We start from the raw sequence: 21044 nt of genomic DNA on the forward strand, positions 1-21044 counted from the left end.
CCTCACTCACCCTCAGGGACTTTACCCCCAAGATAATGCCCTACAGTACGTTGTCCTCGAGACTCCCACAGATCTCGCTTGAACAGAAATAGCACTGGGTCACTCTCTTTTCTCTGCTCTCACTTTCTCTGGCACTCTTTTGACTCAGCCAACTGCTCCTAAGTTATCTGCTTGAGCGTTTTATTTAAAGTGTCTTAAAAACAATCCTTCCCATCAGCTGTCACTTTCTTGCCATTTTGCTGCACTCTATTTCTCTTCTTCTTTTCTCTCCTTTCTTTCCCACAGTGACTTTCATGAACACGACCCTCCTCTCTGCTCTGCCAACTCTGAACTGCACCTCTTCAGCTGGTCTGTATGTTCCTGTTTTTCCTTCCACATTTAAAAAAGATTGACTTTTGATCACGCTGATGAACTTCTTTTGTGAAACTACTGCCTTTTTTCTTAAATGTATCTTTAAATTCTGAGTAAGAACTGAAAATCAAGTTTGAGGTCACCAAATGTTCATCATTAATCTTCATCATTGTTTTCATGCCACCATTATTAACACAAGTCGTGCCCTTCTCCTCTGGGTGGCTTTAGCTCATTTACAGGATAGCTGAAGGGAGTGTTTTTAAGCTGGAGAGTATTTAAGGTAGAGGTCTGCAGCATCTGACCTTGATGTTAGGCTGACACAGACCCCTTTGATCAGATGGATTAGCTCCATGCAGACTGACGGGCTGTCTGCTTGGTTTACTGACCATCGCCCAGCTCCACCCATCAGTCGGCAGTCACGCTGGAAGCAAATCACAGCTGTTTGTGAATCATTTTAATTTGCCGACACATTGAATGCAAAGACTGTGGCAGGATTCATCAAAGGTTTTTTAAAGCTAACGTCATTTCACATGCCTCGCATGACCCAACAGAACCTCAGTCTTCCATCTCCGTCTCTGTTCCCACATCATCAACAACAGCAGCTTCTTCTCATTTTAACGACATCTCTCAAAACTGATGGAGAAGTCTTTCGGTCATGTGTCCGTGTTACGTAACATACTGAAGGAAGTCAGAGACGATGAAGCAAATAATTATATTGTCATGTTACATCTGTTTATAGATTTACTCATCAGAAAATGTATTGATCGCTCATTTTTCATCCATTTAAGTCCTTCATCAGTGATAATATTCCCCTGCCCATACCCACCCTGAACCACTTCATCCCCACCGTCCACCACCTACTGCACCCCGCCCCCAGCAACCAGTCAGTGTGTAATAGTGATGTTTCTGTATATGAATGTTTTCACTAGGGGGAGCTGGAGAAGCAGCTCCTGCAGGCCAATCCCATCCTGGAGGCCTTCGGTAACGCCAAGACCATCAAAAATGACAACTCCTCCCGATTTGTGAGTCTGCAGTTTTCTGATCGAAGTACCAGAATAACTTTCTTACAATTTCATTTAAAATTTCTCGTGTAACATCTTCTTTCCTTGTCTTAGGGTAAATTCATCCGAATCAACTTCGATGTGACCGGCTACATTGTTGGAGCCAATATTGAGACTTGTATCCTTTTCTGTGTGGCTTTTTTCTCATAATGGCTTTTGTTTAGGCAAAAGCAAAAGTTACATTTGTTTGGAAAAATACTTTAAAGAAGACAGAAATATCATTCTTCGTATCAGTTTACTTCTAATCCATTATGGGATTTTTTGAGGTTTCTAAAAAAAAATTTCGGCTTTAGTTGTTGAATTTGAAGTTTTGCTTGAATTTACAACACTCCACTATCTAAGGTCTTTGTAAAAAGTATTTTCAGATATGTATTTCAAAGTTGAAGTACTTACATATTTAAAAAGTGTTCTGCCAGTGCTGCCAATTTCATGTAGATTACTATTCTTATTGATGTGCCTTTTTGTCTCATACACAACATGGAAGACAGGGAGGCAATCTAGACGAACCATGGCTTTGAACTTAACCCTTCCCTGAACACAGAGTGTAGTATGAATTTCTTTAACTGAATCGCTCAGACCTGCTGGAGAAGTCTCGCTGTATCAGACAAGCAAAGACAGAAAGAGCTTTTCACATCTTCTACTACATGATCGCTGGTGCCAAGGACAAACTGCGTGGTCAGTAAACATACACTGCTTTTCTCTCTTCCATATCATTAGAAATATAACATCCTGCTGTCATGTGACCTTCTCTAGTTTCTCAAATCAAAACTTAGAAAGAGAAAAGAGGAGTCAGTGTTGGTTTCAGCTTGACTGTCGTGCATTTTAAAAATCTTTCGAAGGCCATAAGGTTGTAGAATTTCCTAAGCTCATAGAGGTAATCCTCCTACTGATGTGAAACCATGATAATGAAGTCAAATCTGAGAAAAGGTGCTTGAACTGTTTCTCTTTGTGTGTCATATTTTCAGAGGAGCTTCTTCTTGAGCCATTCAGTAATTACCGCTTCCTGAGTGCGGGCCATGTTCAGATCCCTGGCCAACAAGACGATGAGATGTATGAAGAGACCATGGAGGCCATGAATATCATGGGTCTCACCGAGGAGGAGAGAATCGGTATCAGTGATCATAACTGCCCAGCTTGGCGACATTTAAGATACTGCTTTGAGTGTGATTAGGGAAGTTGCTGCCGCTTACCTGTCATTTCTCCGTGTATCAGATATCATGAAGGTGTGCTCCACAGTCATGCAGCTGGGAAACATTGAGTTCAAGAAAGAGAGGAACCAGGAGCAGGCCACCATGCCAGACAACACTGGTTAGACAACAGTGTTTCCCACCATTCGAAACTTCTTCTCATGTGTTAATCAACTTTTACCAAATTCACAAACTAAAATATAGAATCTAGTTAATTTTATCAGTGAAACAAAATATCTGATATTCTCTCCCTCTAGCGGCCCAGAAGGTGTGTCACCTGCAGGGCATCAATGTGACGGACTTTACCCGTGCCATGCTCACCCCTCGAATCAAAGTGGGCAGAGAGGTGGTGCAGAAGGCACAGACCAAAGAGCAGGTACAACAGAAAGAGCATGGTGTGAGATAGATAAGCACAATGAAAAAAATACTGCATTTGATGAACACTTCCCATCACTCTGATCTCTCATCAGATATATTCTCTATGTATTTGTTAGGCTGACTTCGCTACCGAAGCCCTGGCTAAAGCTGTGTTTGAGCGACTGTTCCGCTGGATCCTGGGCAGAGTCAACAAAGCCCTCGACAAAACCAAACGCCAGGGAGCCTCCTTCCTGGGGATCCTCGACATTGCTGGCTTTGAGATCTTTGAGGTATGGACATGCTGATGAATCAGAGGCTAATATATGCCGTTGTGTAGCTTATTAAACACAAATATTTTCATGTATGATATGTATCCTTCAGTTCTGTTCTGTTTGGTTGTTGCTATTGTAGGACAACTCCTTCGAGCAGCTGTGCATCAACTACACCAATGAGAAGCTGCAGCAGCTCTTCAACCACACCATGTTCATCCTGGAGCAGGAGGAGTACCAGAGGGAGGGCATCGAGTGGAACTTCATCGACTTCGGCCTGGACCTGCAGCCCTGCATTGAGCTCATCGAAAGACCGGTGAGTGGCTATGAGACAATTAAAGCAAGGTGTCATTTAAATCCAGTTCGTTCATAGGACATGTCAAGTACGTTCTCCTGTCTAGTGCAGATGTTTTGTGATTCAGTATGATGTGTCTTAATTGAAATTTTGGTATGATTAATCACTGCATATTGTCTGCAGAACAACCCTCCAGGCATCCTGGCCCTGCTGGATGAGGAGTGCTGGTTCCCCAAAGCCACAGATGTCTCCTTTGTGGAGAAACTCATGAACACACAAGGGAACCACATTAAATTCGCCAAACCTAAACAGCTCAAAGACAAGACTGAGTTTTCTATATTACATTATGCTGGGAAGGTGAGTATGAGGGGATGTGTATACTACGATATATGTTGCCCTCTGTTGAGATCAGATTGTACATCTATAATTTGGGTAAAATAATTAAAACAATATTGCTGTGATGATTGCTGACTATAAAAACAAAAAAAACAATGTCTCAGTGAAGCTCATACAACACTGATCTTGTTTTGTTTGTAGGTGGACTACAACGCCACAGCCTGGCTGACAAAGAACATGGATCCTCTGAATGACAACGTCACAGCGCTGCTCAGCAACTCCTCCAGCCAGTTTGTGCAAGACCTCTGGAAAGACAGTGAGTCAAACATAACTTACAATAACAATGTTACATTTATAAAGAAAGGATTTATCATTGAGGATCAATTACAACCATTTTACACATAATACCCTACTTAAAACTCTCACCTTCAGTAGTGTTTAATAGTTAAATACACTGCTATGGCACATTGAAATTAAATATGTCTACATACTATTTGGAGTTAAACCCTCTATCTGTGGGATTTGAACATTTCTGTCTTTGTTTACTCTGTATGATATTATCACAAAATCACAAAAACGCACAGTGGACTAGAGGTGAAATGTGCACTGCACCAAACTGCATCTGGATTCTCTCATTTTCCCACAAACAAAACATTGTGCCATCAAAGTAGTTTGAAAAATTCCACATCTTTCATACACATAAGGGCCTTACATTTACAATGGAATCCAAACACACTTGATCCAGCACTCTTGAAACATTTTACTTTGAGCGAACACACCATTTTTCCCATCAATGTAACGATGTGTTGTCTGTTTCAGCGGACAGAGTGGTGGGTCTGGACACAATAGCCAAGATGACAGACAGCTCCATGCCGAGCGCCTCAAAGACCAAGAAGGGGATGTTCCGCACAGTGGGGCAGCTCTACAAGGAGTCTCTGGCCAAACTTATGACCACACTGCACAACACCCAGCCCAACTTCGTCAGATGTATCATCCCCAACCACGAGAAGAGGGTAAACAAAAGCGCAGTGTCATTAACACCAGTCTCTCTTATGGCAGCGCTACTTTCAAGATGCTGTCTATTCGACACAGTGAGAAAAAAGTCAGCATCTTTGGTGACAAAATGATGAGCAGTCATACTGTTCTCACTTGCTTAGTCTCTCCAGCTGCCCATATCAAGTATGTTTATGTTTTTCTTTCATAAAATTCAGTGTATTTGAACTAAAAACCTGATCTCCTCAGGCAGGGAAGCTAGATGCTCACCTGGTCCTGGAGCAGCTCAGGTGTAACGGTGTGTTGGAGGGGATCCGTATTTGCCGACAAGGATTTCCCAACAGAATTGTCTTCCAGGAGTTCCGCCAGCGGTGAGCAGGATCTGAGGAGACCCACTAACTTGTAAAGAACTACTAGTTTATAATATCTCTGTAAACTTTTCTTGACATCTCCGTCTCTGTCCTGTCTGGTAGTTATGAGATCCTGGCTGCTAACGCTATCCCGAAAGGTTTCATGGATGGCAAACAAGCCTGCTGCCTCATGGTAAACACATAAGTTCAAAGTTCCAATGAAATTTACCTTCTCTCAGGTATTTTCATACCCTGTGTGAGCCTCCTTCTTCTCACTGATCTCCTGCCTGTGTAGATCAAGCATCTTGACTTGGACCCCAACCTGTACAGGATCGGACAGAGTAAGATCTTCTTCCGCACAGGAGTGCTGGCCCAGCTGGAGGAGGAGAGAGATCTGAAGATCACTGTGGTCATCATTGCTTTCCAGGCCCAGGCTAGAGGCTTCTTGGCCAGAAAGTATGAATATACAAGCCTTCTCTCACATAGTTTAGCCGCTAAGAAATGGTGCTCCTGTGCTGTCAGTATATCTAATCTTTTCAAGACAGTATTTTGCTCTTTATGTTTTACAATAGAGTTTTACTGTGTTGCTGTTTGTAACTTCACAAATTACAAAACTCTTGCTTGTGCACTTGCTTTATATCATACATGATATATTTGTCTCACTGGTGCGTTTTTAAAGGGCATTTGCCAAGAGACAACAGCAACTCACTGCCATGAAAGTGATCCAGAGGAACTGTGCTGCCTACCTCAAACTCAGGAACTGGCAGTGGTGGAGGCTCTTCACAAAGGTCAGCCAATCATTCTGCATAGGAAAGAAATAAAATCACTCTTTGCCAAGTCTTTGCCTGTATCCAGTCTAAAAATGTGATGTTGCCCGTTCTCCTGCACCACAGGTCAAGCCTCTGCTGCAAGTGACCCGACAGGAGGAGGAGATGGGTCTGAAGGAGGAGGAGCTGCAGAAAGCCAAAGAAGTTGCTGTAAAGTTTGAAATAGAGCTGAAGGAGATCAGCTTGAAACACACATCGGTAAACAATGAAATCTGCAACAATGATAAACATATTTCTAAACTTTTTTTGCTTTTACTTACTATCACTTTCATTTTAAACCTGTGTGGAAGTAACAATTTTATGTCCCTTTTTACTGGTTATTTAATACATAAGTTAAACCAAGCCAATAAAAATAAGCTCCTGTTAAAAGTCGACCCGAAATGTATTGAAAATGAAGCTGACAGCAATGCTTTTCTATCAATCTGCTTCAGGTTTTGGAGGAGAGAAATGCACTGCAGGAGCAACTTCAAGCAGAGACAGAGCTGTATGCTGAGGCCGAGGAGATGAGGGTCCGACTGGGTGCTAAGAAGCAGGAATTGGAGGAAATCCTTCATGAGATGGAGTCGAGACTGGATGAAGAGGAAGAACGTGCTCAGACGCTGTTAGTGGATAAGAAGAAGATGCAACAGCAGATGCAGGTCTGCACATCTGATTCTTGTTTATTAAGTTATAGTTTCTTGTTTCTGTTATATAGCTAAGAAGCTTGACCTTCATTTTTTCCATGCTCAATGGTATAAGCGCTGATAATGTAGCAAAATATAAACAGATACTGAAGCTAATGTACTCCTCGTGTAGGAATTGGAAGAACACTTGGAGGAGGAGGAAGATGCTCGTCAAAAGCTGCAGCTGGAGAAGGTCACCTGTGAGGGGAAGATCAAGAAGCTGGAAGATGACATCCTGGTGATGGAGGACCAGAACACCAAGCTGCTGAAGGTATGTACAGACAAACAGGCCCTTTGATTGGTCAGTTACTCATTTGAAGAGTTTTTTGTTTTGAAAGATGACCTGTTTGGTGTTTTGTAGGAGAGGAAACTGATGGAGGAAAGGATTGCAGACTTCAGTTCCAACCTGGCAGAGGAAGAAGAAAAGTCAAAGAACCTCACCAAGCTCAAAAACAAACACGAGTCCATGATCTCTGAACTAGAGGGTAATCACCTGTTATAGGCCATCATGCATTAATGAATTAATATCATGCATTAATAATTATTGAAATCCATTACTTATATCACAAACTAAGTTTGTGTTCAGAAAACATTTATGCCAATTGTCTCCTCTGTACTTGTAGTCCGCTTGAAAAAAGAAGAGAAAGGTCGACAGGAGCTGGATAAGGCTAAACGCAAGTTGGAAGCAGAGTCGAATGACATGCAAGAGCAGATAGCAGACCTGCAGGCCCAGATCGCTGACCTCAAAGCCCAGCTTGCAAAGAAGGAGGAGGAGTTACAGAATGCCTTGGCCAGGTAAAATCATGAGAAGTTACAAAAATAGCACCCAATACCATTGAATACCTCTATAACACATTGACTTTTAACCTCTTGGATGCTGTTTCCATATTGTCTACCATGCTCACAAATGTCCTCCTCGATTCACTCGTCTTCCTCTCAGGTTAGAAGATGAGACAGCTCAGAAAAACAACGCTCTGAAGAAGATCAGAGAGCTGGAGGGACACATCTCCGACCTGCAAGAGGACCTCGACTCTGAGCGGGCGGCAAGGAACAAGGCCGAGAAGATCAAACGGGACCTTGGGGAGGAGCTGGAGGCCCTCAAGTCTGAGCTAGAGGACACCTTGGACACCACTGCCACACAGCAGGAACTAAGGTCGGTCAAACAAGACGGACATATACAAAAATGTATTCAAAGAGAGTTCATCAAGTGATTGCCTATCAGGAATTTATGGATAAGGCACAATCAGTTTTTGAAAAAAGACGACCAACACTGCAGCAAACTAAGAAACAATACTATTCCTTTGTTCTTAGAAAGCTTGCATACAGTCGAGGTATGAGACAAAGATGATAGCATATTTGTAAAATAAGATAAAAATGTACATGATCCATCGTTCCAGGGCCAAACGTGAACAGGAGGTGACCCTGCTGAAGAGAGCCATCGAGGATGAGAACCGGACCCATGAGTCCCAGATACAGGAGATGAGACAGAAACACACCCAGGCTGCGGAGGAGCTTACAGAGCAGCTGGAGCAGTCCAAACGAGTAGGCCTGAATCATTTCATCCAACATTATAAATACTCACATTTCATTTAGGTTGTTAATTTAAGTTGATGATGTTTCTGAAAGACAAACTCCCCCCTTTTTTTCCTTTCTAAAACACAGGATAGTGATCTTGTATCTTCTCTCTTCACAGGTCAAGTCAAACCTGGAGAAGGCTAAACAAGCTCTGGAGAAGGAGACGTCAGAATTAACCATGGAGGTGCGCTCGCTCAGCCAGGCCAAACAAGACGGGGAGCACAAGAGGAAGAAGTTGGAAGGGCAGGTGGCAGATCTGCAATCGCGCTTCACGGACAGCGAGAAGCAGAAGGCCGAACTGGGAGAACGCTGCTCTAAGATCACTGTAAATAACGATCAGTATCAGTGTCCATAAAGAGTGTGCATTTTTAAAAGCTATTATACTGATGTACTAAAAAGTCCCTGAATCCACATCTTTGTTGTCTTACAGGTTGAACTGGAGAGTGTGACAAACCTACTGAATGAGGCAGAGGGCAAGAACATCAAACTAAGCAAAGATGTTAGCAGCCTCAGCTCCCAGCTCCAAGACACACAGGTAAATGGACCTTAACAACAACTTTTAGAGCTGAAACAGAACAATACAGTCTACATGTAATATTTTCTGTGACAATAAATTATACTGAATAATGCTTGTTCACAATAGGCCAAAATTTAAAGCGCTGACCTTTCACTTCGTTGTGCTTCTACAGGAACTCCTGGCTGAGGAGACACGTCAGAAACTGCAGTTCTCTACAAAGCTTCGGCAAGCAGAAGACGACAAGAACAGCTTGCAGGAGCAGCTTGAGGAGGAGGTGGAGGCCAAGAGGAATGTGGAGAGACACGTGTCCTCGCTCAACATCCAGGTCAGAGTTCAAACTAGGGGTCACTAATTTACAGGTTAATCTGAAAGTCGTTAGAGAGACATTTCTTTAATTTCCTTGAAACAAAGGGTAGATTTATTGTCTTCCTCTGTCCACAGTTGTCAGATTCCAAGAAGAAGCTAGAGGAGATGGTGGGCAACGTTGAGCTGCTTGAAGAAGGAAAGAAACGTCTGCAGAGAGATTTGGAGGCAGCGAACACCCAGTTTGAGGAGAAGGCCTCTGCATATGACAAGTTGGAGAAGACCAAGAACCGTCTGCAGCAGGAGCTCGAGGACACGCTGATGGATCTGGACAGCCAGAGACAGATTGTGTCAAACCTGGAGAAGAAGCAGAAGAAGTTTGACCAGGTCGGTTGACTCAGAAAACTGGTAACACTAAAAAAGATAACTGCCATAACAATACTGAGGTGTAACACTTTTCACTACAGACTGTTCACCATCTATATATAAGACATTTAAAAAAGGAAAGACCAAATTAATTCTATACAATTTCACGGAACTGGTTCTCTCATGGTTTTCTGTCCTCTCTGGTGTCCAGATGCTTGCTGAGGAGAAGAGTATCTCCAGTAAATATGCAGATGAGAGAGACCGGGCTGAAGCCGAGGCCAGAGAGAAGGAGACCAAGGCTTTGTCTCTGGCGAGAGCTCTGGATGAGGCCCAGGAGTCCAGAGAGGAGCTGGAAAGAGCCAACAAGGCCCTGAGATTGGAGATGGAGGACCTGATCAGCTCCAAGGATGATGTTGGAAAAAATGTTAGTGCTGGAACATCATCACAGAATTTCCTTGGTTGACTGGTCTCATTTCTCTGTTATATAGTAGTGAATTTGGCAATATCTTGATTGCAGGTCCACGAGCTGGAGAAGTCCAAACGAGGCCTGGAGGCCCAGGTGGAAGAGATGAAGACGCAGCTGGAGGAGCTAGAGGACGAACTGCAGGCAGCTGAGGATGCCAAACTGCGTCTGGAGGTCAACATGCAGGCCCTGAAGGCACAGTTCGAGAGGGACCTCCAGGGACGAGATGAGATGGGAGAGGAGAAGAAGAGACAGCTCATCAAGCAGGTAAAGAGGCAAAATATCTCATTCTCCTCATGAAACTATGCGATCTGATCAACCATCAGAGAATGAGACATGAGTCTAAACAAAGATGCTTATTGACCGCAGGTTCGTGAGCTGGAGACGGAGTTGGAGGATGAACGTAAGCAGAGGGCCGTGGCAACAGCAGCCAAGAAGAAGCTGGAGACGGACATGAAAGATCTGGAGGGACAGATTGAGACGGCCAGTAAGGGACGGGATGAGGCCATCAAACAGCTCCGCAAGCTCCAGGTGAGAGTGAAGGAATGGAGGAACTGGAGCAGCAGCTTCAGCACAGGATGGTTATTTTTCTTAAAGCTGTGCAATTTTACTACAGATGATTTTGTACCTTGAGCTGCTTTAGTCATTAAATGGATTAATAATGGACTGGACTGTAAATATACCTGGTAGATAAATCACATGCAGAATGTTTCGTCACTCTCCCTAATGCCATCTGCATGTGTCTTCCTCTCACCAGGCCCAGATGAAGGACTATCAGAGGGAGCTGGAGGACGCCCGCGCTGCCAGAGAGGAGGTGCTGACTACCGCAAAGGAGAGTGAGAAGAAGGCCAAGACTCTGGAGGCTGAGCTCATGCAGCTACAGGAGGTAAAACCTTTGATTCCTAACAAGGCGGCAACTTGTTTGAGAGCAGAGGCTTGAAATAAAGGATTCATCACCAATGTGTTTATAGGACCTGGCAGCAGCTGAGAGGGCACGGAAGCAGGCAGAGGCCGAGAGAGATGAGCTGTCTGATGAGCTGGCCAGCAACTCCTCTGGAAAGTGAGTGGAGATTTCACTCTGTTGCTTTATCTATGAAATGAACGCAGAAGAAGAGGTTGCATTTCATTTCTGCCATGCTCCACACCTGCAGGTCAGCCTTGGCGGATGAGAAACGTCGCCTGGAAGCTAAGATCTCCCAGCTGGAGGAGGAGTTGGAGGAAGAGCAGAGCAACATGGAGATCATCAACGACAGGCTGAGGAAGAGCACGCAGCAGGTGAGCGGACAGCATCAGCTGCTTGAGTCGTTAAATGGCTCAAAAACAGCAGAGGCCTCATCCCTCTTATCACATGGCTTTGCATCCACAGGTGGATCAGCTGACCACCGAGCTGCAGGCGGAGCGCACGACCTCCCAGAAGAACGAGAGCGCCCGGCAGCAGATGGAGCGCCAGAACAAGGAGCTGAAGACCAAGCTCCAGGAGATGGAGAACCAGGTCAAGTCCAAGTTCAAGTCCTCCATCTCTGCTTTGGAGGCTAAAGTGGCACAGCTGGAGGAGCAGCTGGAGCAGGAGAACAGGTCAGGGTCAAAGATTATGTCTGATAAAATATATTTTTTCTCTGCAGAACAGTGCTTTTAGGTTCAATTGTTGTAGTTTTGGTTTCTTTTATTCTACAAATAAGTTATACCGGAATTCCTCCCTGAACTCTTTTGTTCTTTTTCAGGGACAAGCAGGTATCTGCCAAGAATATCCGCCAGAAGGACAAGAAGCTCAAGGACCTGATTATGCAGGTGGAAGACGAAAGGAAACAGGCAGAGCAGTACAAAGACCAGGTACACTTACTTAATGCACCCATCCTCAAATACAAGTCTGTGTTTTCTTGTTTGTGTGCAGACAAGAATATTCAAGAAAGAAATATCAACCGACTCCATATTTGTGAGTCGGTTGATATTTGGAGTCCCGTGCACAGGCACGGCTTATCAAAAGAGTACAGTTTACATATTCCCTCTGTTTGCTGACCAGGCGGATAAGGCGAATACTCGCATGAAGCAGCTGAAGCGGCAGCTCGAGGAGTCAGAGGAGGAGTCGCAGCGTGCTACAGCTGCCCGCAGGAAGCTGCAGCGCGAGCTGGATGAAGCCACCGAATCCAGTGACGCCTTGAGCCGCGAGGTCAACTCTCTCAAGAGCAAACTCAGGTAGGACCAAGTGTCAAAGACAAATAATCTGTCTGTCTTTCTTCGTGACTTTGTTGTATTTGTTTGTTTTGCTGATCTTTTTATTTATGTGACGCTACAACAGGATACGGAGGATGTTTGGGTATGGGTAAAATATGGGTATTACACATCTTTTCACACAAAACAAGCCGACTCAGATAGTGTGAACTGTTCTCAGGTCAGCTACATTTGAGTACTGAAGAGCACATTGTCACAACATTCATCTTCAGAGGGTTGTAAACACAGATTGAAAGCATTCAAATAGATTCAGTAAGGAGGTCTTACAAAGCACACACAAAACAATGGTGTCCATCTCTATTCCAGAGGCAACCCTGAACCCAAGGAGTAACACAGCAGGTACCTCTGCGCTTAAAAGTTACCCCTATCACCATTTCTTATTAACTTGACATAACTTTTCATTCCACTGTGCACACTCTTAATGCTGTTTCTTCCATTTAGCCTTACTGAGAGAAATATGACTCATCAGCTACCATGATTTAGATAGAAAATCTAAAATATTTGACAACAGGTAACTTTTCATTTCACCAATTTCTGCCTGGTGGTCATATTCCTCTCAGTGCTTGGTTTAATTGCCATAAACCAAACTCATTTTCCTGAGCCAGGACTCAATGAGTTAAAGATAACCGGCGTGCTTAACCTGTATCCAAAGCACAACCTGTACATTCTGTATTTCATCTGTGTTTCAACACCCTGAGTGGTTTTCAAACAAACCTTAACCAGCTCAGAAACTTATCTTGTCATATAACCACTCCTCTCACTCTGGCAACGTTTTTGTGTTTGCATCTCCATCTTGTGTGCGTCTCTGTGGCATTTTAGGCGTGGAAATGAACCCTCCTTTGGCAGCACACCTCGACGTATGGGCGGAGGCCGAAGGGTGGTCGAGGATGCCTCGGAGGAGGAGGCTGACTCCCAGAGCGACTTCAATGGAACCAAGTCCGCAGAGTAATGGACATCAGATAACAAGATATCAGAATTAACTACCAGGGCAAAGTTTGCCACTTAAACAGAGAATAACTTCTAAGTCTGTTGTGCTATCTAGTTCTTCCATATCACTTAAAAATATATGTCTGTCATTTCCCATTTCAATAGTGTACTGATCTATCTTCTTGTCTCAGAGCACCTTTTCTTGACACACAATTATCAGACAGACTTGATATCAACAAGAGGCGTTGTTTTGGTGGCTCTGCCGATGTGTGATTTGCTGTTCCCTTTATTTTATTTTTTCTAAATTTACACTGTTTTGTACTGCACTGAATGACTGATTCTTTCTTACGCCAGGTTTTGTACACAACAATAGGCGCCTCTAATTAGCACGCTATGCTGCCAGCAAAGCCTTGGGTCTCCACAATGAGTCACCTTCGAACTTAAAGCAGAGACATCCTGTAAATCTGTGGATCTGTAACTATTATCAGTGACTGTCGTCCTGTTGCCTGTGACTGCTGTTAGTGTTTCAGAGCAGCACTGAAGTGGGTTCAGCAGATTGGATATGCAGAGATATATGTCTATACTCAGTCTGCACCCAGTCAGTGCTGCTGTTTGTACCCCAACAAACAAATATTTAGCTGTTAAACATTTTCTAAAGTCACCATTTTATATTATTTGCACCTTTCTTGTGCCCAGATATGTTTAGATTGATTTTACTCAAGATCCGTTATGTCAGACAAGGTTTAGGGTAACCCCAACGATAAAAACACAAGCCCTATTTCAGTATTAGGCATTTAGCAGCAATGGCATCTTAATTTTCTTTTTTTTTTTTTTATTTACTGTAAATGTTCAAAAGACCCCTGATCACCCTAAACCAACTCATTCTCATTGATCATGTTATATGTAACCAACTGATGTTTACAAAACACCAATCATATCTAGTCATTGTTGAACCACCTGCACAAGAAATAAAGATCTTTAAAAAAAAAAAAAAAGGCAACTTTGATCTTTTTTTCCTTTTAATGTTTCTGTCTTGGTCACTCAGTAACTTCAAAGATCAAACTGGATCATCACAACAGATTACTTTGATCAGTTCAATAGAAAAAAACAACTGCAAACCAACAGGATCAGAGTTGGGTATAGTACCTCAGGCACATACAGTTTACAGAAGCAGTCGCAGAGGTGCTGCATACCAAAAGACACCCGGTACACAGTGGTCGTGGATCACAATTACAGTTAGCTCGTGTTAGTCGAAGGAAGGTTAAACAGCAAAGAGGAGCGGGAAAATCCAGTTCTGATAACCAACATGTTAATTTGTACACACAGGCTACACTGCAGTATACAGAGACGACTAGTGCTGCAACCAGTGATTATTCTCATTGTTGATTTTCTCAATTTCTCTATTAGTTTTTTGGTCAAAATGTGAGAAAATCGTGAAAAATGTTGATCAGTTTGTTTCCTGATGTCCAAGATGACATCCACAACCCAATTATGTTTACTGTCAAAGAAGAGTAAAGAAAACAGAAGATAGTCACATTTAGGAAGCTAAATTTAGAGAATTTTGAGGGTTTTTTAATAAAATAAAAAATAAAAAACTCAAATTGATTCATCATTATAAAAATAATTGGCGATTAATTCAATAGTTGGAAACTAATCGATTAATCGTTGCAGCTCTAGTGACGACCGCTGTATAAACATGATATTCCGATATGCACTGTGATATTTGCTTAATGAGCTGCTGGATGGCATCTGCTGCTGGTCGTGAAACTCAAGATTAACCAGAAACATTTCAGGGAAAACTGTTACTCACTCCATTTCCCCATTCGTAACATCTCTTACTAAAAGGCAGGAAAAGGGTATTTAATATAGGCTCTATATACCTACACAAATATACTGTGAAATGTGCTTATCATTGACCTGTCATCAATATCTATTATTGCTTGGTACTTTACCCCATTCATCCACCATATAACCCCTGATGGCAGACAGGAGGTCTCACACCTGTTAGGGAATTATTACTGTACATTCAGTAGTAAACATGTGCTGACCTATCTTCTACAGTCATCTTACATCAGTATAAAAGTTATCAGTAACACAAGATCATAATCTGCAGCATGACAAATTAAATCGTCATCTCATCTGAGGTGTAAAACCTAAAAACCTATACATCACTTTCATAAGCCTTGCATACCAGAAAATTATTAGTCTGCTAAAACAAGTTTGTGCAATGGCAGGAGGGAGGTGATATAAGAGGAACAAACTGGATTTAAACACTACCATGTAAGATTCAACTAGCCTGAAGAAAAAGTGATGTTATCTCATTTCTAGAAGCCTGATAGCATGAGAAACGGAAACTCTTACAGCAAAGCAAGGTCTAAAAACTGAAGAGGTAATAATAGGTAATGATGAAGGCAGCGATGGCTAAAATACTAATGCCAGTTTGTGGCAGCAACTAATGCATTCTCACCTTTTCAATATTAAATCTCTTCTAGAAAAAATATTGGGGGAAGATCAGCTTGAAAAAAAAAATATCTCGCTCCTCCACACGTTAATTCATGTCAGGGTTGTCCAGTGCTACACTGTTTGGGCCCATAGTTCAAAGAAAAAAAGAACAAAAACAAACTTTGACCATGTGTTTCACATAACATTTTAACAGAAGAAAACTATCCCGCTACTTTTATGTTTGATTAGTTTTTCCATTTATCAACGCTTTGGTTTGGACATGAACAATATTTATATGATCAAACCTTCTTATAAATGACACTCCAGGTTCTTGGTCCCTATATCAGAGTCACATCCAGTGGCTCCTGTAAATGATCGATGGTCAAGAGCAGCCATCAACCTAAGCGTGTTTCAACAGCCCTGTTGAGTCCGACACAACACAGAAGGATGGTTTGTAGATGCTTCCCACCACAGTGTCAGAGACAAAGCAGAAGACTGTGAGCGGTAGATTCTTTGATTTTACACAAGCTGCAGTGCTGCTTCCTATGATAGATATGGTGTGATACTAGCCCGAGGCAGCAGAAGTCCATGCGCTGTTTATTCGGGGCATGGAGCAAGGAGAGTGGCTTTGTTCAAATAGTTCAGCAGGACACGTGGCGACAAGGGAAGACGGCTCAGTTCAAAGTCCCATTGCTGTAGTTTATTAAGGAGGGATAGGGGATGAAGGGGAGGTGTCAGGATACTGAAGAAGGGGGGCTGGTTCGACATCTTTTTCCTCTCATAGCAGAATCTTGACCCCTCCCTGAGGAGACTGGGCGCCCTGGGAGACGCCTCTCGGAGGAGCTGGTCCAAACTCTAACCGCTTCACTAAACTGTAAGACAAGACGTGATACATACACTCATGAGATTTAAGAAAAAGTAAAATATTTCTCACACAATATTTGCTTTTAAGACATTAAAATAAACTTCTGTAACATTTTTTAAAACATTTTGTAACAAAAGGACAAAGACTGAGGTGACTAAGCAGATGCACCATGACCAGAAAAACTGACTTCTATGTAATAATTGATTAAACCACAAGAACTAAACTTTGCCAGTCATTACAACTTTCTACTGCACTGCTGTTGTTTTCCTCACCTGTCATACTGAGGAGGGGGGCTCATGCTGGTAGCTTGGAGTTCAGACCCTCTTTCTAAACCAGGAGGACTACCAGGGCCAGCCGGAAGTGCTGGTCTGCTGACAGACGTGTCGTACACAAAGTCTCGACAGGACGCCAGCTTTGACTCCAGATTCTGGCAGGAAAAAGCAAGAAATTGTCATTCAAGCCAAGCGCTTATGACTTTATTCAGTGACATAACACAGTTAAATGTAAAGCTGTATTCACTGACGACTGCTGTGGTATAATTCTGAAATCTCTTACTCCAACTTTTCTCAGCAGCTCTCCGACAATGTTGAGTGCAGATATTCTAGCAGACGTAGTGAGAGGAGTCCCCGTTAGACCATCACCTAAAACAAGCAGACATGAGCAGGTAAACACATAATATGTTAATACAAAGTTGGTATAATCACCATCACTGTAGTTATTACTGCAGTCACAGTTTCTCTATTTACCTCGTCGGATGCTGGAAGCAGGGGGCGTGGCAAATGAGCTGATGGGTTTGGAGGGTGTGACAGGGATGGAAGGGTTACCAGCACCTGGCACATCTGCTCGGTCTGAGTCTTTGCCTAGACTGCTCGACGGCCGTCTTTCCTTCTGACGTACAGCCAGCTCCTGGCGAAGGTCTGGCACAAACAGGACAGATACACAGATACACTGCAAGTCAGCTTTTTGTGAACAAACGAAGATTCCAGTGCCACATGCTACATGCTAAGTACACCAACATCAGTTCCATAATGTAGAAAAATCAACTGCACACTTTGAAACTACCTAAAATCTGATCTATGAAGTCAAGTCAGCTGTGTGTAATAGTGCATACTTTTAAAAATCAATTCATCCAAACCAAAAACTGCATTTCCACAAAACAAAACCACCAAACCAACATCAAATTTCTAATCCAAAAATCATCCCGAAAGACAAACTAACAATTCCCATGGTAGTCTGAATCTGATTCTCCTCAAATTCTCAAAATACAAATTAATATGTCCAATGTATACTTGCAAGGTTAAAACAAGCCTGTCAGCTCTCATTACTGATGCCTCTCGACCAATTCAACATGCTCAATCAACCGAATGGACTGATAATAGTTGATTAGTACCAAGAGCAGCAGGCGCACATCAAAAAAACCTAAGATCTAAAAAAGAAAAAGAAAAAAGAAAAGCACCTGATGGTCGACTCCTGGCTTGGTGTGTCAGGGCTCTAACAATTACAATAAAAGCAGCTATGAAATTGACACAATACGGTGGTTCTCCAGAAGGTAGAAAAAAAATTAATGTATGTCTGATCATTATTGAATTATTAGCTCAAATATGAAAATACACAGGTAAAATCCTTCTAATGGGATTCAGCTGTATAACTATACAGTATACTACAATACAACTACACATTAGATCAGACACAGGACAAACAGGAAGTCTAGATATAAATACACACAGGATTTGAAAAATGAATCCTGCTATCAAAATTCCCTGAGTTAGGCATAAGTGTTGGATTGAAATCAGCAGTTCTTGTAAACTTGAGAAGCTTCAGGGAGTGCATGTCAGCGTGTGTTTGTGTGTGTGTGTGTGTGTGTGTGTGTGTGTGTGTGTGTGTGTGTGTGTGTGTGTGTGTGTGTGTACCTCTGGCTTCATCCTTGAGCCTCTGAACAGACTCGAGCAGGTTCTCTTTCTCATCCAACTCGCTCTCGAGAAAGGCGTTCCTCTCAATGACGTGGTTCATCCGCTGCTCAAAGTCCTCCAGAGACATGATGGTAGCCCTGAGACAAGAGTCGGGGACGGGCCAGTTAACAATACTGGACTTATTGTGCATATCGGCTTAGCGTGCTACAGTTGAACTCTTTGTATTTTTAGAGCAAGGTTACTTTTTCTTTGATGATGACGCCATTTGGTGACATAATAATGTAAGACATCTGAGACTCTGACCTTTTGGTCCTCTCCAGGTCATCGTTGGACTGTTCGAGCTCCCGGATGTATTTCTGCAGGTGGTCTCTAACTGCTGTGGTTTGTGCCAGATCTTGCTCCAGGGTTGATATGTGCCTAAAAGCATCAGAGTGCTGAGCCTCAAATTTCTCCTGCAAACAGGACAAAGACATCAAGTTAATTGACACAGGCAATGCCAGCTTTGTAGTGTCACCACAGATTAATCAATACAGCTGCCAGCATATTTTAATAAGAGGATCTGTGTATTTCTTTCTCTTTGAATGTTCTTTCTCCTCCTTGTTCAAAAACCCTCAAGCAATCAGGGTTTTTAGCACAATCCTGCATTCACTTCTTCCATTAACCTACTCTTCCCCATGGACCACTGAACAAAAATAGCAGTCAGCTGCCTGACAGCTAGGCAGCAATTTTCCAAGTGGCAGTGCAATGATATGCTGAATTTGGGTTTGCTGAAGGCCGGCTATGTGTGGGTGTGTCTCTGTCTGTCCGAGTGAGGGAACAGTAACATCTTCTTCATCACACTGCTCACTAACTAGAGCACCAGAGCTAGTCCAGCTTTGTAGAGGGCCGGCCTATTTATAATCAAGGTGCTCTACCTTTATGTTTTCCAGTTCTATGCGAAGTCGGTTGTTGTCCAGAAGCAGCTCTTTGTTTCGACCCTCACACTGCTTCAGCTCGGTCTCCAGTTCAGCTTCGTAGTCTCGACTCATCTGCTGAAACTCCTGCAGCTCCGCCTGAGCCTCATCAGCCCTGATGACAACACAAGATAACTCACATGTGTATAGCTATATAACGCATGATTATCATTTACGTTGCCTTTTAAAGAGTCTCTGTGGAGCAGGATGTTCCTAATGTTGTAGTCAAACCTCTGCTGATGTCTCTCTGCCTGCTCCTTCCAGAAGCCCAGCTCCTCTGCCATGGATGCAAACTTGTGTGTTGACGGCTCTACCATGTCTGCTGCTTTGTGTCAGGATGATGGGGATTATATACCCAACTCTAAAAGACAACACAGTGTAGCTTTTAAGACTGTCACAAGAGCACAGACACTCTTCATTCAAACCACACAACTGTTACGGTTAGCAAATGCTAACTAGGTTAGCTAGCCATGGACTACAGCGCTGTGTTGTACCGGTATACTCAGACGTGGAGGAGTAAAAACTGCAGAAATGTGTTACTGTTATTATTTCTCTTATGAACGAAGACGTCAAAATGTAAGGTGAACGCGTTAGCTACTTTTTAGAGCAAACAGCGTAGTTGGAAAGTGCATATGCCACAGCTAAGCTTTTCAGCTAAGCTAATATCGCTAGCTAAGCGACTTAGCCAGAATGTGTTATTCTAACATAATGACAAACAGAAACCAGGCAGACTCACCTGCATATAAGGGGACGTTTAAAACATGATAGAAATGTTATTCGAGGTGAGGCTATTTTTTTCCGGATCTGTGCAACAACCGTATTATTATTGCACTAACTAATCTCTTATTACGTTAGTACGGCGCCTGACTCACCAACCAAATACAAACGAAGCTTTGGTTCTCCAACGTGATTGGACAGCAGAGATGACGGTGTCAAAAATAATCCAATCACGTTATTCAACGAACTTGCAGCTGCGGAAGGCGGAGCCCCGACACCACATGACACTGAGCCCTGCCTGTCTCGTCTCACCCTGTTGACTGGTGATTGTGCAAAGAAGTGATGAAGAAGTTAAAAGTAGAATGTTGTTTGTTGACTGTCATTACTATTCTGTAATAATATGCACATGCAATTGTAAGGTGTTTATGTACATATATGGAGGAGCATAACAGAGGCACTTTATAATGTAACCCAATACAACAGTCCCACAATGTAAAGCTTAAGACAAAGATCAACACACAAACAACTAAACTAAAAGTCTCAACTAAACTGTACTGTTTATGTATCACATTTATTACAGGGCAGCTGTTTGTATTATATTGACTCATACAGGGCTTTCTAATTGTCTGGTCACAGGTATTCCTGACTTCACTATGTTTAACAAAGAGAGGGGAGTGTCATCTACCACTTGTCCGTGGTGGGTGTATATATTTAGGAATGGCTGATGATTAGAAGAAAGTGATGGGGAACTATTGAAGCAATTAGGGAGACGCACTGGAACGTGCTCTACATAGTTTAAATGATTTCACTCTGGGTGATTATTAGTAGGCCAATGAGGTTGTAGATTCCTTGTGAAACGAATTTCACCTCATCATTCCCATTAAAAGATTATGCAGGGAAATCACAAACTATAATGTTAATATGTGGTACTATGAGGCTATCATATTTATGATAAGTTTTATATCATAATTTATTATGTTCTAATATCTAAAGGTTGGTAATGAAACAAAAGACCCCAATAATGATATAATTGAGAATAACATTCTTTAATTGTATATGGGCACATGAAAGCCAGAAAAGTTGACAATA

At 42.6% G+C, this 21044-nt stretch overlaps 2 protein-coding genes across 4 annotated transcripts in view; one reads left to right on the forward strand and one right to left on the reverse strand.

The window, feature by feature from the left end:
- The window catches only part of myh11a (myosin, heavy chain 11a, smooth muscle), a 28887-nt gene extending 15783 nt beyond the window's left edge, over positions 1-13104 (forward strand). For 2 of the 3 annotated variants that reach the window (XM_084381426.1, XM_084381427.1), the window contains 36 exons: positions 1281-1373; positions 1467-1530; positions 1989-2087; positions 2378-2521; positions 2625-2720; positions 2857-2975; positions 3094-3246; positions 3368-3541; positions 3704-3877; positions 4058-4172; positions 4676-4869; positions 5099-5220; positions 5323-5392; positions 5495-5655; positions 5879-5987; positions 6093-6224; positions 6458-6664; positions 6822-6959; positions 7050-7173; positions 7312-7483; positions 7629-7841; positions 8086-8230; positions 8382-8588; positions 8694-8798; positions 8953-9105; positions 9222-9470; positions 9661-9873; positions 9967-10179; positions 10282-10443; positions 10670-10798; positions 10884-10972; positions 11064-11187; positions 11279-11487; positions 11634-11742; positions 11933-12105; positions 12961-13104. In XM_084381426.1, the coding sequence (XP_084237552.1) occupies positions 1281-1373; positions 1467-1530; positions 1989-2087; positions 2378-2521; positions 2625-2720; positions 2857-2975; positions 3094-3246; positions 3368-3541; positions 3704-3877; positions 4058-4172; positions 4676-4869; positions 5099-5220; positions 5323-5392; positions 5495-5655; positions 5879-5987; positions 6093-6224; positions 6458-6664; positions 6822-6959; positions 7050-7173; positions 7312-7483; positions 7629-7841; positions 8086-8230; positions 8382-8588; positions 8694-8798; positions 8953-9105; positions 9222-9470; positions 9661-9873; positions 9967-10179; positions 10282-10443; positions 10670-10798; positions 10884-10972; positions 11064-11187; positions 11279-11487; positions 11634-11742; positions 11933-12105; positions 12961-13090 (5283 nt within the window). In that variant the 3' untranslated portion in view covers positions 13091-13104. Of the gene's footprint in view, positions 1-1280; positions 1374-1466; positions 1531-1988; positions 2088-2377; positions 2522-2624; positions 2721-2856; positions 2976-3093; positions 3247-3367; positions 3542-3703; positions 3878-4057; positions 4173-4675; positions 4870-5098; positions 5221-5322; positions 5393-5494; positions 5656-5878; positions 5988-6092; positions 6225-6457; positions 6665-6821; positions 6960-7049; positions 7174-7311; positions 7484-7628; positions 7842-8085; positions 8231-8381; positions 8589-8693; positions 8799-8952; positions 9106-9221; positions 9471-9660; positions 9874-9966; positions 10180-10281; positions 10444-10669; positions 10799-10883; positions 10973-11063; positions 11188-11278; positions 11488-11633; positions 11743-11932; positions 12106-12447; positions 12481-12960 lie in introns of all 3 variants that reach the window. The other variant, XM_084381428.1, reaches the window with a different exon arrangement.
- A 971-nt stretch (positions 13105-14075) lies between these two features.
- On the reverse strand, positions 14076-20117 carry LOC311274038 (nuclear distribution protein nudE homolog 1-B-like). The gene is made up of 9 exons (XM_084381452.1): positions 19975-20117; positions 19470-19599; positions 19200-19353; positions 18589-18737; positions 18286-18422; positions 17122-17292; positions 16931-17016; positions 16648-16802; positions 14076-16382 (listed from the first exon to the last, which is right to left on the reverse strand). Exons 2-9 carry the CDS (start codon positions 19553-19555, stop codon positions 16289-16291), a joined length of 1032 nt encoding a protein of 343 aa, XP_084237578.1. The 5' UTR covers positions 19556-19599; positions 19975-20117; the 3' UTR covers positions 14076-16288.
- Between the last annotated feature and the right edge of the window lie 927 nt (positions 20118-21044).

This window comes from Pagrus pagrus (genome assembly GCF_965226575.1).
Source record: "Pagrus pagrus genome assembly, chromosome: 2".
In the NCBI taxonomy this organism is placed as follows: Eukaryota; Metazoa; Chordata; class Actinopteri; order Spariformes; family Sparidae; genus Pagrus; species Pagrus pagrus.

Coding starts and splice junctions, on each gene's coding strand:
- LOC311274038 (XM_084381452.1), bottom strand. CDS start 19,555: ATGGTAGAGCCGTCAACACACAAGTTTGCATCCATGGCAGAGGAGCTG. Junction 19,354..19,469: donor GCAGAGAGACATCAGCAGAG/GTTTGACTACAA, acceptor TGTTGTCATCAG/GGCTGATGAGGCTCAGGCGG. Junction 18,738..19,199: donor TAGAACTGGAAAACATAAAG/GTAGAGCACCTT, acceptor TCCTGTTTGCAG/GAGAAATTTGAGGCTCAGCA.